This window comes from Nannobrachium achirus (assembly GCF_963921795.1).
Source record: "Nannobrachium achirus genome assembly, chromosome: 23".
Classification (NCBI taxonomy): domain Eukaryota; kingdom Metazoa; phylum Chordata; class Actinopteri; order Myctophiformes; family Myctophidae; genus Nannobrachium; species Nannobrachium achirus.
The window spans coordinates 35,474,281-35,489,256 of NC_137830.1; the positions used below are offsets into that span (position 1 = coordinate 35,474,281).

General features: G+C 46.4%; 1 protein-coding gene across 2 annotated transcripts in view; it reads right to left on the bottom strand.

Annotated features, from left to right (window-relative positions):
* scube1 (signal peptide, CUB domain, EGF-like 1) overlaps positions 1-14,976 on the bottom strand; it is a gene marked incomplete at its 3' end in the record, with an annotated part of 208,444 nt that overhangs the window by 135,017 nt on the left and 58,451 nt on the right. For both annotated transcript variants that reach the window (XM_080754594.1, XM_080754593.1), the window contains exon 4: positions 3,812-3,946. In XM_080754594.1, the coding sequence (XP_080610720.1) occupies positions 3,812-3,946 (135 nt within the window). The remainder of the gene's footprint in view (positions 1-3,811; positions 3,947-14,976) is intronic.

The window sequence follows — 14,976 nt, forward strand, 5'->3', positions numbered from 1 at the left end:
CGCATTTGGAGATACAAGGTTTCCACCCGACAACGACGATAGTGTTGTTGCTGCTCACCATTATTACTGGGATTGGTTGGGGCCAGACAGTAGCCCCCTGCGTGCCGCAAATGGCCCGCGGGCCGCCTATTGGGGAACCCTTATGCAGTACACGCGAGTCTCGCCTGCCTCAGCTGTAATCAGCTGTCAGTCAGCGCCTATTCCTATTCCTCATTCACAGATCTGCTGATCATTACATCACACTGGCATAATCCAATCAGAGCTCTCGCTCAGTAAGGGAAGCTCTGCTTGTCTTTGATCTGAAGCTTCAGATCCGCTGCTGCTCAGCTGCCTCCTCCACCCCAGCCTCCACCTTTTGATCAGAGTCTGGCATAGGCTCAAATACTTGTGATTTTATGTCTGCTGGTTCAAGCTAATTAAGTCAATGTATTGCTATTGTACCACAATTTTTTTTTATAATTTTTATCCCACAATTTTGTAACCCATTTTTTCACCCAGTGCTAATTGCCTATGTAATCCTGGGCTCTGCTCTCCCTCTGCCGCGCCTGGGGAGACAACGGACTGACCTCATGCTTCCTTCTATGCATGAGGAGTCCAAGTTGCTTCTTTTCACCTGACAGTGGAGATTTCCCTGGTTTGGACGTAGCGCGTGGAAGGAACACGTTATTCCAACCAGTTCCTTTCCCCTCCATCAGGCGCCCCGGCTGGCCAGGGGGAGGCATTATTGAGACCAGGATTACGTGCATGTTTTTGTGAGGGTATCAACCCTAGGAGACACGGGGAGAACATGCAAACTCCACACAGAAAGGCCCTATCGCCAACCCCACCTAGGGTGTGGGCGCTGATGACGCGGAGGAGGAACACGCCACCAGCGCCCACAGCTTCCCCCGGCGGGAATCGAACCCAGGACCTTCTAGCTGTGAGGCGAAGCGCTAACCACTGCGCCACCGTGCCCCCTATTGTACCACAATTATACCCCTTATGGAGGTTCCCTGATTTTGCACAGCAAACATGCGTGAACAAAATTCAGGGATCATCTCCGAACGCGGAGCCCTTTAACGGCAAGTTTAACCGTATTCCATTTGTTGCAATAAATGCTTAAAGTTATACCATGTAACTTTTTTTATAAAACAAATCTTAAAATTGTCCTAACTGTTAAATCGCTAAAGTTTTAAAACACCCACTCCGTTATTTTCAGCTTCTAAAGCCTTCTCTATATATGTTTTCTGTGATCCTCGCCGGGGTCCGGTTTTTGCGGAAAAATTACGTCATCATACACTACCGGCCAATCACAGCGAGGGTTATACACTGCCGGCCAATCACAGCGCATCTTGCTGACTTCTCAGGAAGTAGCTTGCCTCAACAAAACAACAGCATATACTCAGGTGAAGGAGTCCGTTTCTCCGGAATGCCTGAACGCACAGGAACCAGGGACCCCTCTAAAGATAGATCTCGGCGAGGTGGAGGCAGACAGCGGGGGTGTGAGGCCCGGTCCGCGGCGAAAAACGGCCGAAAGACGCGGACGCGACCACGGTTTGCTATAGAGCTACTGACCACTAGTTGAGCAACTTACACAGTATAGCTTTAAATCTACTTTGACGTGAGTGTTCCTGACTAAAAAAGGAGAGCAGGTGAAAAATCAAGGTGTGAGAGAGAGAGAGAGAGAGAGAGAGAGAGAGAGAGAGAGAGAGAGAGAGAGAGAGAGAGAGAGAGAGAGAGAGATTCACATGCTGGTTTATGGGGTTTCCAGAGAGCAAACACGGAACATTTCTATTTCGGAGTTTCTTTCGCTCCTTTCTCCTCCTCCTCATCCTGCTCAGCGCCACATTCTCTCTACACATCGAAACCCCACCAAAAAACATCCTCACAGTGACTCCTAAGATTCCCCAGCACAGACAGACGCACATGCTACTCCACACTAGGTCCTCGTGCAGGACAGCTAGCGGGCGAGCAGGGGTGTCATACCAAATTCTGGGCCCTGGGTACAAGGATTCACTGCGGGGCCCCTGTGCTTTAACTATTGAAAAATAGCAGATATACAAGCTCACAGCGTGCTGCGAGCTTGTAGATCTGCTATTTTTGAAAAATCTATGTTTGTATGTCAGTGGAGCTCAAACCTTTTCATGTGAAGGACCCCCAAAATGGAATGTATTTGGCCACGGACCCCCATCTCAAAATATTGAGTTCTAGGGACCCCGCTGAAGCAAAATTTGAGTTACAAATGTTCGCATAAAAAATACATTATATTCAAAGATTTGCACACATTTTCACGACTTTTCAAAAATAGCAGATCTACAAGCTCGCAGCCGCGCTGTGAGCTTGTATATCTGCTATTTTTCAATAGCTAAAGTATAAAATAATTAAGGCCCCTCCACCACCTTGGGCCCTAGTAACTCAGTCCCACTTTCCTACTCCTTGTGACGCCCCTGCAGGCGAGACAGACACGAGAGAACGGGGGAGGCGGTGAGGATTGGTGTGAAGGAGAGGTCACTCCATCACCCTCCACTTAATGTCTTTCTCCCTCACGCAGCATTATAACACCACCCGCCCCTCAACTTCCTCTGCATTCCTCCGGAATCTCGCAGTGAAATCACGGAGATGATAGATGACGGTCCTTTCATATCCCTTTGAACTACGTAGTTACTGCACTGCACCCCCCGTTCTCAGCCCCCGAATACATGTGATTGTTGTGTACGTACGCGCGGGTACAGAGAGCGTGCGTCGCTATTGGGGCATGCTAGCTTAAGCGATATCCCAAGAACGATTTGGTCGGAGGAGGAGGAGGAGGAGGAGGGAGGGAGGGACCGAGGAGGAGAATGTTCCCCTCGGCCTCTCCCCGTCACCTCTGGAGCAGCGCTCCGTCGGCGCCCCTCGCCGGCCCAGAACGAGCCCATAAATTAAGTCTGACAGGCGGAATGGCTGCGTGGACACCGGGGCCGCCTCGGGTTAACGACCCAAACCTCAATCAGCGTTGAACGCGAGGGCCGGCGGGGAGAGCGCAAACGTGCGTGTCAGAAGTTCCGCGTCTCCCGCCCACTGTCCGCCGCCTCGCCAGCGGACCCGGTGCTCGCCAAGGGGGCAGAGATGATAACAGGGGGCAACGTCACTTTGGCCCCGTTCTCGTCCCTGACCGTGCCTGGGTTCCATCCAGGGGCCGTGTCACAGGGTCGCACACGAGGGGAATTGCCTATTAGGCAGCATGATAAGGCAGGCCACAGAGCAATAGGAGAATAGAGCCCTCTCTCTTGGTCTCTCATCCCTCCCTCCGCTCTTCGCTCACTCTCTTGCACAAAATACATACACCAGGGGTCTTCAACAGGGGGTCCGGACAGGACCCCTAAGGGGTCATCAGGGTTGCTACAGGGGGTCCTACAAATCTTTGAGTGATAGAAAGTTTTTTTTCTGTTTTTTTTTTTATAGTAACCACTTGAACCCTAGTGTCCATATTCTGAGAACTTTAGCCAAAAATAGCAGATCTACAAGCTCACAACGCCTCGCAGCGCGAGGCGTTGTGAGCTTGTAGATCAGCTATTTTCGGCAAAGCGCTTTGGTGTAGAGGGGAAAAAGAGAAGACTATGTACAGAGTGAAAGGTGAAGTTTATTAAGTATTGACGGTTCAAGTGGTTAAATATCTGAACACACAAATTGACATGAAACCAAAATACACTGACGATTGTGCTGTCAAACGATGAAACTATAGGGAATCTATGTACAGGTTGTGGGGGTCCCTGCTTCATCTCTCTCTCAACTAAGGGGTCCTTGGCCTGAAAACGTTAAAGACCCCTGATACGCACAAACAAAGCGACCTTACCCTCTGAGCGATGGATGCAGGTGTGCTGGTTGTCGCTGAGGAAGAAGCCAATCTTGCACTGGCACTCGTAGCTGCCCATCGTGTTGACGCACACCTGCTGGCAGCCGCCGTTGTTGTCCACACATTCATCCACGTCTGCAGGGACGGTGGAGAGGAGACAGAGAGAGAAAGAGAGAGAGAGAGAGAGAGAGAGAGAGAGAGAGAGAGAGAGAGAGAGAGAGAGAGAGAGAGAGAGAAACAGAGAGAGAGCGAAACAGAGAGAGGGTAGAGAGGACGAAAGAGAAAAACTGAGTCAGAGTCAGTGAGCACAGTCTTGCGATCGAGAAAGGCCGCCATAGGCATACCTGGCTCCCTAGAGAAAACAGGCTTTGTACCCACTGCACACAAAAGGAAGTGGAAACTGAGCTACACTTCCTAACCACCTGTCCACTGTACCAAGACATCACAGACACATACTTCCCACAGATCATAACCACACAAAGAGAGTTTGAAAACATGACCAATGATGGAAAAACTCCCATATCTGCTGGGTGAAGTACGACAATGTGCAAACACAGCAGCAAGATTTGTGAGCTGCTGTGATAGGAGAAGGATATCAAATGGAACACAACCACCTTAAAGACTACAGATCATGGTGTACACATCCTTGCTCTGTCTGCATCGAGTAATCTCCATACATGAAAACTGTTCCACCCCTTCAAATTGTAGTGTACATATTTTATTCTGATTGTATTATATTGATTGATTGTATTGTACTGTGTACTCTTCTGCTTTGGCAATGCTAACGTATGTTTTCTCATGAATTGACAGCAGAGAGATATAAAGAGAGAGACAGGGGAGGTGGGGGGCAGTTGAAAGAAGGTCAGTACCATTCCATAATGGCAGGCCATTAGGTTTCATAAACAAACCAGTGTTAGTTTATGTGTCGGGAAAAGGTCTTCCTGTGTCTCATATGTGTGTGGGGAAACCGGGGGATGACATTCGAGTCAGGAATCACACACACACACGCACGCACGCACGCACGCACCCACGCACGCACGCACGCAGGCAGGCAGGCAGGCAGGCAGGCAGGCAGGCAGGCAGGCAGGCAGGCAGGCAGGCAGGCAGGCAGGCAGGCAGGCAGGCAGGCACGCACGCACGCACACACACACACACACACTGATGCATATGACACGGGGCAGAGCAGTTGCCCCTCTAACGGGAGCCCAATCCTGGCACAGTAGGTGGCTGAACCAACTACTTGGCACCGAGCGTCACTATCGGGCCTTGTCCACGTTGAACGCGTGAAGAGTGCGAGCGTATACTACGCACACGCGCTCGCGCACGAGCGTACATGTTTATAGGGCCCCGCTGTGCCACTGAAAGCTCAGTAAATTACCAATGGGGCATTTTGATGGGGCTGAAGTGAGCTGGAAACATATAACACCCTTGACTGACTTTAACAGGGATCAAACAGAGCCGGTCGGCTTCTGTGGAAAAGGCCAGGCTGATGGGAGCGTGTCTGTGTGTGTGTGTGTGTGTGTGTGTGTGTGTGTGTGTGTGTGTGTGTGTGTGTGTGTGTGTGTGTGTGTGTGTGTGTGCGCGCGCGCGCGCGTGTATGTGTGTGTGTGTGTGTGCATGCCCACGCAGGCGGGCATGTGTGTGTGTTTGCCTGAGTACATGTTTGACAGTGCTTGTGTGTTCAGTATACGTGTGTACGGCACGTACTGTGCGCGGCGCGCGCGCGTCTCTCCAACGGCCGGTCAGACAGGGACTAGGAGGAGAGAGTGTGCGTTCTGTTTAGTCTGCGGTGGCCTCCTATGTGTTTTCAGGTTGCGAGGACACGCAGACTGTGGACACACTGACGCACAGTGATGATGTCACGGGGGAGGGGAGAGAGTTTGCCGTCGTGTGTCTGCATACTTACTGAATGTCTCTCAGTCAAGCCCACTGAAGGCTCCAGGGACATGCAGAGAATGTTAGAGAGGCAGGGGCTGAATTTTCTAAAAGGGCCTTTTGGTGAAAATATCGAAAATAGCAGACCTCCAAGCTCACAATGCGTTGCAGCGCGACGCATTCTGAGCTTGGAGGTCGGCTATTTTCGGTGCTTGACACCACACTGAACTAAACATAATCAAGTCAATACTGGAGATATGGCGTACAGCATGGATCTCTACACAGAGAGGGCAATTTTTTCAACATAAGCTGCTTTCAGTTGAATAAGGCAATTCTCTTGAATGCCGCCTTCAGGTATGGGATGGACGAAGGGAATTTGCATTTCTTTCACCATAGTAAAAACTGCATTCATGGTTCTGGAGAGGGCACTTTTTACAGACTGATAAAAGGGCAGGGGCTCAAGCCCCCTTTGATGTCTAAGTGTGCACGTGCCTGGAAGGCTCCTCTCTAAAGCACTGGTTCCAACTTCCCAAACTCCCATTATGGCTCTAATCCCTTCTTTATTTTCTTTCTTACAAAAGAGATTTATTTACCGGTATTTATTTATTTAAGTAGTGAAAAAAGGCCTGGACAGCTGGCGTAGCGGTCCAGGCACCTATAGGCTCAGTGTAGCCTGACAGCTCACGTGGGTTCGAGTCCCGAACCCGACGGCATACGCTGCGTGTCACTCCCCATCTCCCTCGCCCAAATTTCCTGTCAGCTATACGGTCCTGTCAAATAAAGGCTTAAAAGCCCCAAAATACAAGAAATTGTGAAAAAGCTGATCTAAAAGCTCAAAACGTCACACGCTGTGAGCTTGTAGATTCGCTATTTTCACAATTTTATGGGTCTCTCCTGGGGATACATACAGATTTTCTTTTGGGTCTCGAGCTAAAAGGTTTATGAACCGCTGTTCTACAGCAGTGGTTCTCAACCTGTGGGTCGGGACCCCCTGGGTGGTCCGTCAAATTATTTTGGGGGGGGTCCCCTGATTATTAACTTAATGTGCAACTTTGTTTTCCTCACTTAACAGTTAACAAACCAACATAACGTTTAAGTGTATAGACTAGAGGGTAACTGCACATTTCTAAAGTGACAATTTAAGAACGTTTTAATACCTCTAAAATGACAAATTCAACATTGGCCGAATTGTCAAATATTAGATATCACAACGCCTCGCCTTGTGAGCATGTAGATCGGCTATTTTCACAATAGAACCGTGTTATACAAAATGTAATGTCTCAACTCTTAGTGCTCGTCAGGGTGGGGGGTCCCCAGTTAAAATATGATTATTGTGGGGGTCGCGGCCTGAGAAGGTTGAAAACCACATCTCTAAACAGGACAGGACACATGGTGGCTGAATGGACATCTCTAAACAGGACAGGACACATGGTGGCTGAATGGACATCTCTAAACAGGACAGGACACATGGTGGCTGAATGGACATCTCTAAACACAGGACAGGACACATGGTGGCTGAATGGACATCTCTAAACACAGGACAGGACACATGGTGGCTGAATGGACATCTCTAAACAGGACAGGACACATGGTGGCTGAATGGACATCTCTAAACAGGACAGGACACAGACACATGGTGGCTGAATGGACATCTCTAAACAGGACAGGACACATGGTGGCTGAATGGACATCTCTAAACAGGACAGGACACATGGTGGCTGAATGGACATCTCTAAACAGGACAGGACACATGGTGGCTGAATGGACATCTCTAAACAGGACAGGACACATGGTGGCTGAATGGACATCTCTAAACAGGACAGGACACATGGTGGCTGAATGGACATCTCTAAACACAGGACAGGACACATGGTGGCTGAATGGACATCTCTAAACACAGGACAGGACACATGGTGGCTGAATGGACATCTCTAAACAGGACAGGACACATGGTGGCTGAATGGACATCTCTAAACAGGACAGGACACATGGTGGCTGAATGGACATCTCTAAACAGGACAGGACACATGGTGGCTGAATGGACATCTCTAAACAGGACAGGACACATGGTGGCTGAATGGACATCTCTAAACAGGACAGGACACATGGTGGCTGAATGGACATCTCTAAACAGGACAGGACACATGGTGGCTGAATGGACACAGGACAGGACACATGGTGGCTGAATGGACACAGGACAGGACACATGGTGGCTGAATGGACACAGGACAGGACACATGGTGGCTGAATGGACACAGGACAGGACACATGGTGGCTGAATGGACACAGGACAGGACACATGGTGGCTGAATGTACATCTCTAAAAAAACACTGGGACATCCTGCCATAAAAAAAAATCACACCCAATGTGAAGTGAGCGGTGGTTGTGCTTGCATAACGTCTTCAATTGGTAATTGGTGATGTAATACAGGCTACACACACGCACACATTGCTATGGCAAAACGCTGAGGAAAACACATTTCTATGGCAAAACGCTGAGGAAAAAGACTAGGATATAAGTCTAGGATGTAATTGGTGATGTAATATGGCTACACACACACATATTGCTATGGCAAAACGCTGAGGAAAACACATTGCTATGGCAAAACGCTGAGGAAAAGTGGCTACAGATAGGTCTAGGATGTAATATTGGTGATGCAATATGATGTAATATGGCTACACACACACACACACACACACACATATTGCCATGGCAAAACGCTGAGGAAAACACATTGCTATGGGAAAACGCTGAGGAAAAGGGGCTACAGACATATAATTGGTGATGTAATATGATGTAATATGGCTACACACACACACACGGCAAAACGCTGAGGAAAACACATTGCTATGGCAAAACGCTGAGGAAAAGTGGCTACAGACACACGCACAGCCACTCTATGGAGCGGTTTACCACCGCTCAAAAAATAGGTAAAATATAGGCACACTGAATTACAGCTCCCAAACAAATCCTGCCATGAAACCAAAACCTTTGCCTTGGGTTTTTTTTGGCACACGTTTCAGAGGACCCAACGGGCTGGTTTGCGCCATCGTTTACTCAGCTTATGTGGAAAGTAATAGGCTCCGTCCAGGGCCAACACGGCCAGCGAAATTACATAGGACCTCACAAGCCATTTCCTCCAGCGATTAGAACGATGGCTCTTTAAGAGGGAGGAAATGAGAGCAGGAAAAGTCCTAGTGCCCTCGCTCTCTCTCTCTCTCTCTCTCTCTCTCGTTCTCGCTCTCTTTCTCACTCATCCTCTCTCTCTGTCACTCTCCCTCTTTGTCACTCTCTCCCTCTCTCTCTCTAATCCCTCCAGGTTGGACAAAAGCACCCCAGCGCCTGTCTGTCTGTCTCAGCCAGTGACTGCATATAAACAGGTCTCAAGGTCTCTGTAGTCTGTACCCCTAACTCATACTAGCCCTGTACCACATACACACACACACACACACGCACACGCACACGCACACGCACACACACACACACACACACGCACACGCACACACACTATACTATACATTTGAAAACTTGAAATGGGACATTCTGTCTAATGAGTACTTTTACTTTTGGTACTTTAAGTACATTTTGGGGCCAATACTTTTGTACTTTTACTCAAGTACGTTTTGAATTGTAGTATTTAGAATGTAGTATTTCTGCATTGTGGTATTGATACCTTTACTTAAGTAAAACATTTGAGTACTTTTTCCACCACTGTACATTGGGAAGAAACCTTGTATCTCCTGCTCCACAAATGCCCCATTTTATACTTCGATGAATGACTTTTTTCCCCGCCTATACAGTACATGCCAATAATCATTTGAAAGTGCTTCAATCTATTGGTTTTATAAATACTGAATCAAGTAAAAGTATCAATGAACGTAATATCAAGATAAATAAAATGCATAACATCATACCAGATAGACATCAGACATCAGCGCAACAGGACACATTTATCATGTGAGTACGAGGCTCCCTGCGCTGAGTCTGGGCTTACTGGGCTAATTCACGCAGCGTGTTTGCACCCAGAAATAGAGGGCCACACAGTGGGGGTCTATCTATAACTCTTCTCTCACTCTTGTCTTCGCCTCACTGTCTGTCTGTCTGTCTGTCTGTCTGTCTGTCTGTCTGTCTGTCTGTCAGGGACGTGCTGGCCATTGGGAAAAGCGGGACAACTCCCGAACGGCCGGTTCATTCCCGGCCGGTCCAGGCCGGCCATTAGGAAAAAAAATTAAAATAAAATGTCTCCCTTCGTTCCATTTTGGGGGCTGGGCGGCCAACAAAGTAAATCGTCACTGTCGGGCAGAAACCTTGTATCTCCAAGTTTCAAATTTGTAGATTTTTTCCCAAAGCAAAGCCCTGCTTCATCATCCAAGGCCGTCGCACAAAAGTAGCGAAAACAGCAGATCTGGTGCGAGGCGTTGTGTGCTTGTAGATCGGCTGTTTTCACAAGTTTAAATCATTTTTAAAATGATAAATACAAAACAAACGGTTTTGGACATACAAGGTTTCCACCCGACAACGACGAAATATAACTCATGAAATTGGCCCACTGGCTTGCCACTTGTCATGATCTGAAATGGCAAATCTTTGAGTAGCAGCAGCGCTATATAGAGAGATCTCTCTCTATAGCGCGCAATGAGGGCCTCTACAACTCTTTTTCCCGGGCTGAATCAGGGGCCCAGTATGTCCCTGCTGTCTGTCTGTCTGTCTGTCTGTCTGTCTGTCTGTCTGTCACTGTTTCACTGAGCCATCTCTCTACCCTGTCTCTATGTACATTTTTCCTTTATTATTTTGCGCCATGCCGAGGATTTTTTCTGACGATTATGGGGGCTCTCGCTGCTCTCTCGGTGCCTGTCTGCCTTTGCATCTCTCACCGTGTCTGTCTCTTTCTGTCTCCAGCTCTGTATTTTCGGTCTGGGATTTATGACATCAGAAATCTCATAAAAGGTTTTTTCTTTTTCTGGGAATGACCATATATGGACTTTTTATTTTATTTTATCCTTTATTAATAATAATAGGTATCCATATACATACAATATATGTTATGCCCATACATGGAGATGGGCATAAAAAAAACATACGTTAATTAGTAATGCCAAGCAGGGCCTTGGTGAGTTAGGGCCTTGGTTTGATGCCTGTGGATCTCCATATATGGGCATTTATACCCTGAGAAATCTCGTAGCTTGTCTGACTGTCAGTATAGGAAGTGATGTCACGTGACATCCTTTTTATGGCCATATATGAGTCATTCTGAACCACATCACTGTGACTCACTGACATCACATGACATCACTTCCTGTACAGCCAGACAGTCAGACAAGCTACGAGGTTTTTCAACAATTAGAGGTGGGACGTTCGCGAATGAATCAAGACTTTTGAACGGCTCTTTGAAATGAACAATGGGATCCGTTTCGCTGTAGGGAGCCGTTCCTTTCTAATGAACAGTGGTGGGAAAAGTACTCAAATTCTTATCATTACTGCAATGTAGAAATACTCTGCTACAAGTAGAAGTTCGGAATTAATTTAAATGTACTTGAGTAAAAGCACAAAAGTATTGGTATCAAAATGTACTGAAAGTACCAATTGTAGAAAGTACTCATTGTGCAGAATGTCCCATTTCACAGGTTTTCCAATGAATAAAATGTAGAAAAAACATTTGAAAATCTACAAGCTCACAATGCGTCGCTACGCAACACACTGTGAGCTTGTAGATCGGCTATGGCAGGTATGTACCTATATATGTCAGAAATACATGTATAGGGTTGAAAGTGATTTGTAATTATAATCAAAATCGTTTGAACGGCTCTTTGAAAGGAACGGATCCCAGAGATCCAGCTCACTTCAAAGAACCATAAATCCCATCTCTGTATACTATCTGAAGGCTAATTTACATTTCTTGACTCTCTTGACTATGTGTGTTAGAATGATGCATTTACTAGAAAATAGCTTTTTTTTGTTTAGTATTCTCTCTCTCTCTCTCTCTCTCTCTCTCTCTGAGTTCCTGGCATATCTACACAGTGAGAGATACAGTGAGGCTTTTTATGTGAGTGCAGGCTTTACCTGGCGACATATTTCTCTACTTTTAGACTGCGGCAGTGGGCTTGTTTAAAGCCCCCCCCCCCCGCGGAGCAGACCGGTTGCTTTTAAGAGCCTCGTTAACAGGGGACACGGAGAGCGTGAAGACTTTTACTGTCATGTTAGCCACGGCATGAGAAAGCAAGGGGGGGGGGGGAGTGGGGGGTGCTGAGAGAGAGGTGGAAAAGACCCGTCTTTGTGCTGTGAATGATTTCTTCTTCTTCTTTTTTTTTAACTGTGCTCTATTTCCAGTGTTAGACACGGAGCCGCTGCCTTTTTATTTGGCTCATCCTCTGAGCTGATCTGCTGTGTTCTAGGGCAGGGGTTCCCAAAACGTTTTTTGTCTCAGGGCACCCCATAAATATCCCACAACCTTAATTAGAATCGCCCCGTGTGTTTGTGTGTTTGTGTGTGTTTCCATCTGTAACTCCACGTTCAGCAGTTGTTCAATTGTCTAAAAAACATAATACAAAAATCAATAACGCATGTACCTTGCCCAACATCAACTTTATCACCTTCAAATGTGTCTCTACTTCTCATAATCCCCAAATGTTTAAAATATTTCCCCAAATTTTGGCCTGTAGGCGGCTTTGTCCTGTGATGCGATTTACATCACAAATGGGCGTCAACAAGCGTCTGTCTGCTTCACACCAAGGGGCTGTAGGCTAGTTGTTTTAATCTGAGGCACCCCTACATTATAATATTCACTCCCAGCACCTTATGTTTATAGCATATCGTCATTGTCGGGTGGAAACCTTGTACTGTATGTCCAAAACCGTTCGTTTTGTATTTATCATCTATAAAATGTACTTAACTAGTGAAAACAGCAGCACACAACGCCTCGCGTAGATCTGCTGTTTTCACTAGTTTTGTGCGACAGTCTTGTATGATGAAGCAGGGCTTTACCTTACCAAAAGACGTACACATTTGAAACGTGGAGATTTCTGCCCGACAGTGACGATATTTTAGTGATTATGTTGCGAGGAAAACGTTGAGATAATAGCCATTTTGGTTAGAACTGATTGAAAATAACTTTGTACTTCAAGTTTAAGATGACACTAAATATTAAATAGTGTCCAAATAAATTCCATATATCATCAAATTATCTCGCGGCATCCCTGGACTGCCGTCATGGCACCCCAGGGTGCCACGTCACCCACTTTGAAAACCCCTGTTCTAGGGATGGGACGATATAACATTTTCATATCACGATTATTGTGACAAAAGAAATTTTGTGATTTTATGATATTATCACGATAATAAAAATCCATTATCCTGGGGTGGGAACATTTGCCAACAAATAGCAGATCTACAAGCTTTTACAGCTACAGCTTTTTGGTTAGATATTTGATAGAGTGAAAAAAAGACTGTATCAAGTACGTATATTATAAGTACCTTTTACCAATTATAGAGGGTTTAAGTGGTACCGGATATGCAGCTCGGCGAATAAAAGGTGAATTGATCACAGTGCATGACGGAGGACGATATCACAATATATTAAATTTCCACGATTATCGTGAGTGTTTTTTATCGTTGATAAACGATAATATCGCTTATTGTCCATTCCTCCCGCTTATGTGCCACGCAGATGTATTGTCTCTGCAGGAGGAAGCTCTGAATAAAAAGACAAATAAACAGAACAATTGAAAGAAAAAAAATCTATTGTTCTTTGTACATTTCTTCATAATAAGTGTGGGCATGATCTCCGGATTCTCTGTTCTTCTCTCTGTTGGCATTATTTTGTCAAGATGGTCTTCCTTCCCTCATCTCGTCACCTCCAGTTGTCATGCTTTTTTTCATGCTTTCTCCTTAGACTTAGACCCCCCCCCCCCCCCCCCCCCACACACACACACACACACACACACACACACACACACACACACACACACACACACACACACACACACACACACACACAACCACCCCCAAATAGCTTTCAGGAAAGGAGACTAGCTCCTAGGGACCTTTAAAAGCTGGAACAAAACAGGCGCCAGCGCCTACAGAATGCATGTGGGCGCCTTACAGACCCCATAGGGTTCAGTTCGTCCGAGAGAGAGAGAGACAGGAGGCCGTAAAAACGACAGAGAGTACGAGGAGAAGGGCGTTACAGTAACACTGGTAAGGCTCTCAATGAGGAGCATGATTGTTGTGACCGAAGGTCGCAGTATACCATGGTTCCCCAATTAGTTAAAGGGCAGAATCATGTCTAGGGTACCAAGCCGAGGGCCACAACATTGCAGTGGGCGACGCCGGCGTTCCCGCTACTCCAACGACAGTTCAGATTTCGTCGTTGTCGGGTGAAAATCTTGTATGTCCAAAACCGTTCGTTTTGCATTTATCATTTATTAAATTATTCAAACTAGTGAAAACAGACGAACTACAAGCACAGAACGCCTCGCACCGAGAGGCATTGAGTGCTTGTAGATCTGCTGTTTTCACTACTTTTGTGCGACGGCCTTGTATGATTTGCGAAAGAACGTACAAATTTGGAGATAGGAGATTTCCACCCGACAACAACGATATACTATCGCCGGCCGCAAATGGCCCACGGGCCACCTATTGGGGAACCCTGCAGTATACCACGAGAAATGTTGCAGCTTGTCTCCGTCAGTGTCAGTACAGGAAGTGATGTCACATGACATCACCTCATCAAAGATCAAACCCTGGATAATATCCAGGGTTTGATCTTTGATGAGGTGATGTCATGTGACACATTATGGATATTATCCATAATGTGTCAGTCAGTCAGTCAGTCAGTCAGTCAGTCAGTCAGTCAGTCACTCAGTCAGTACATATTTTTACAGCTTATGGGTTGGTTCCCTTGGTCACTGTGACATCATAGGTGATATCACAGGTGACATCACCTATGTAAAAGTCCATATATGGGTATCCCTTTTATGATCCCTGATGTCATTGCTAGATATCACTGCATGGCCAGATGGCAAAGGCATGGCCCATATCTGTGTGGCTGGTTCAGATAGGGATCTCCATGTGTGGGCATAACATATATTGTATGCATATGGATACATATTATTATTAATAAAGGATACAATAAAATAAAAAATCCATATATGGTCATTCCCAGAAAGAAAAACCCTTTTATGCCCATATATGGAGATTTCTGATGTCAGACCAAAAGTACAAAAAAATACATACATTCAAAGATTTGAACAAATTTTCACGACTTTTCAAAAATAGCAGATGTACAAGCTTG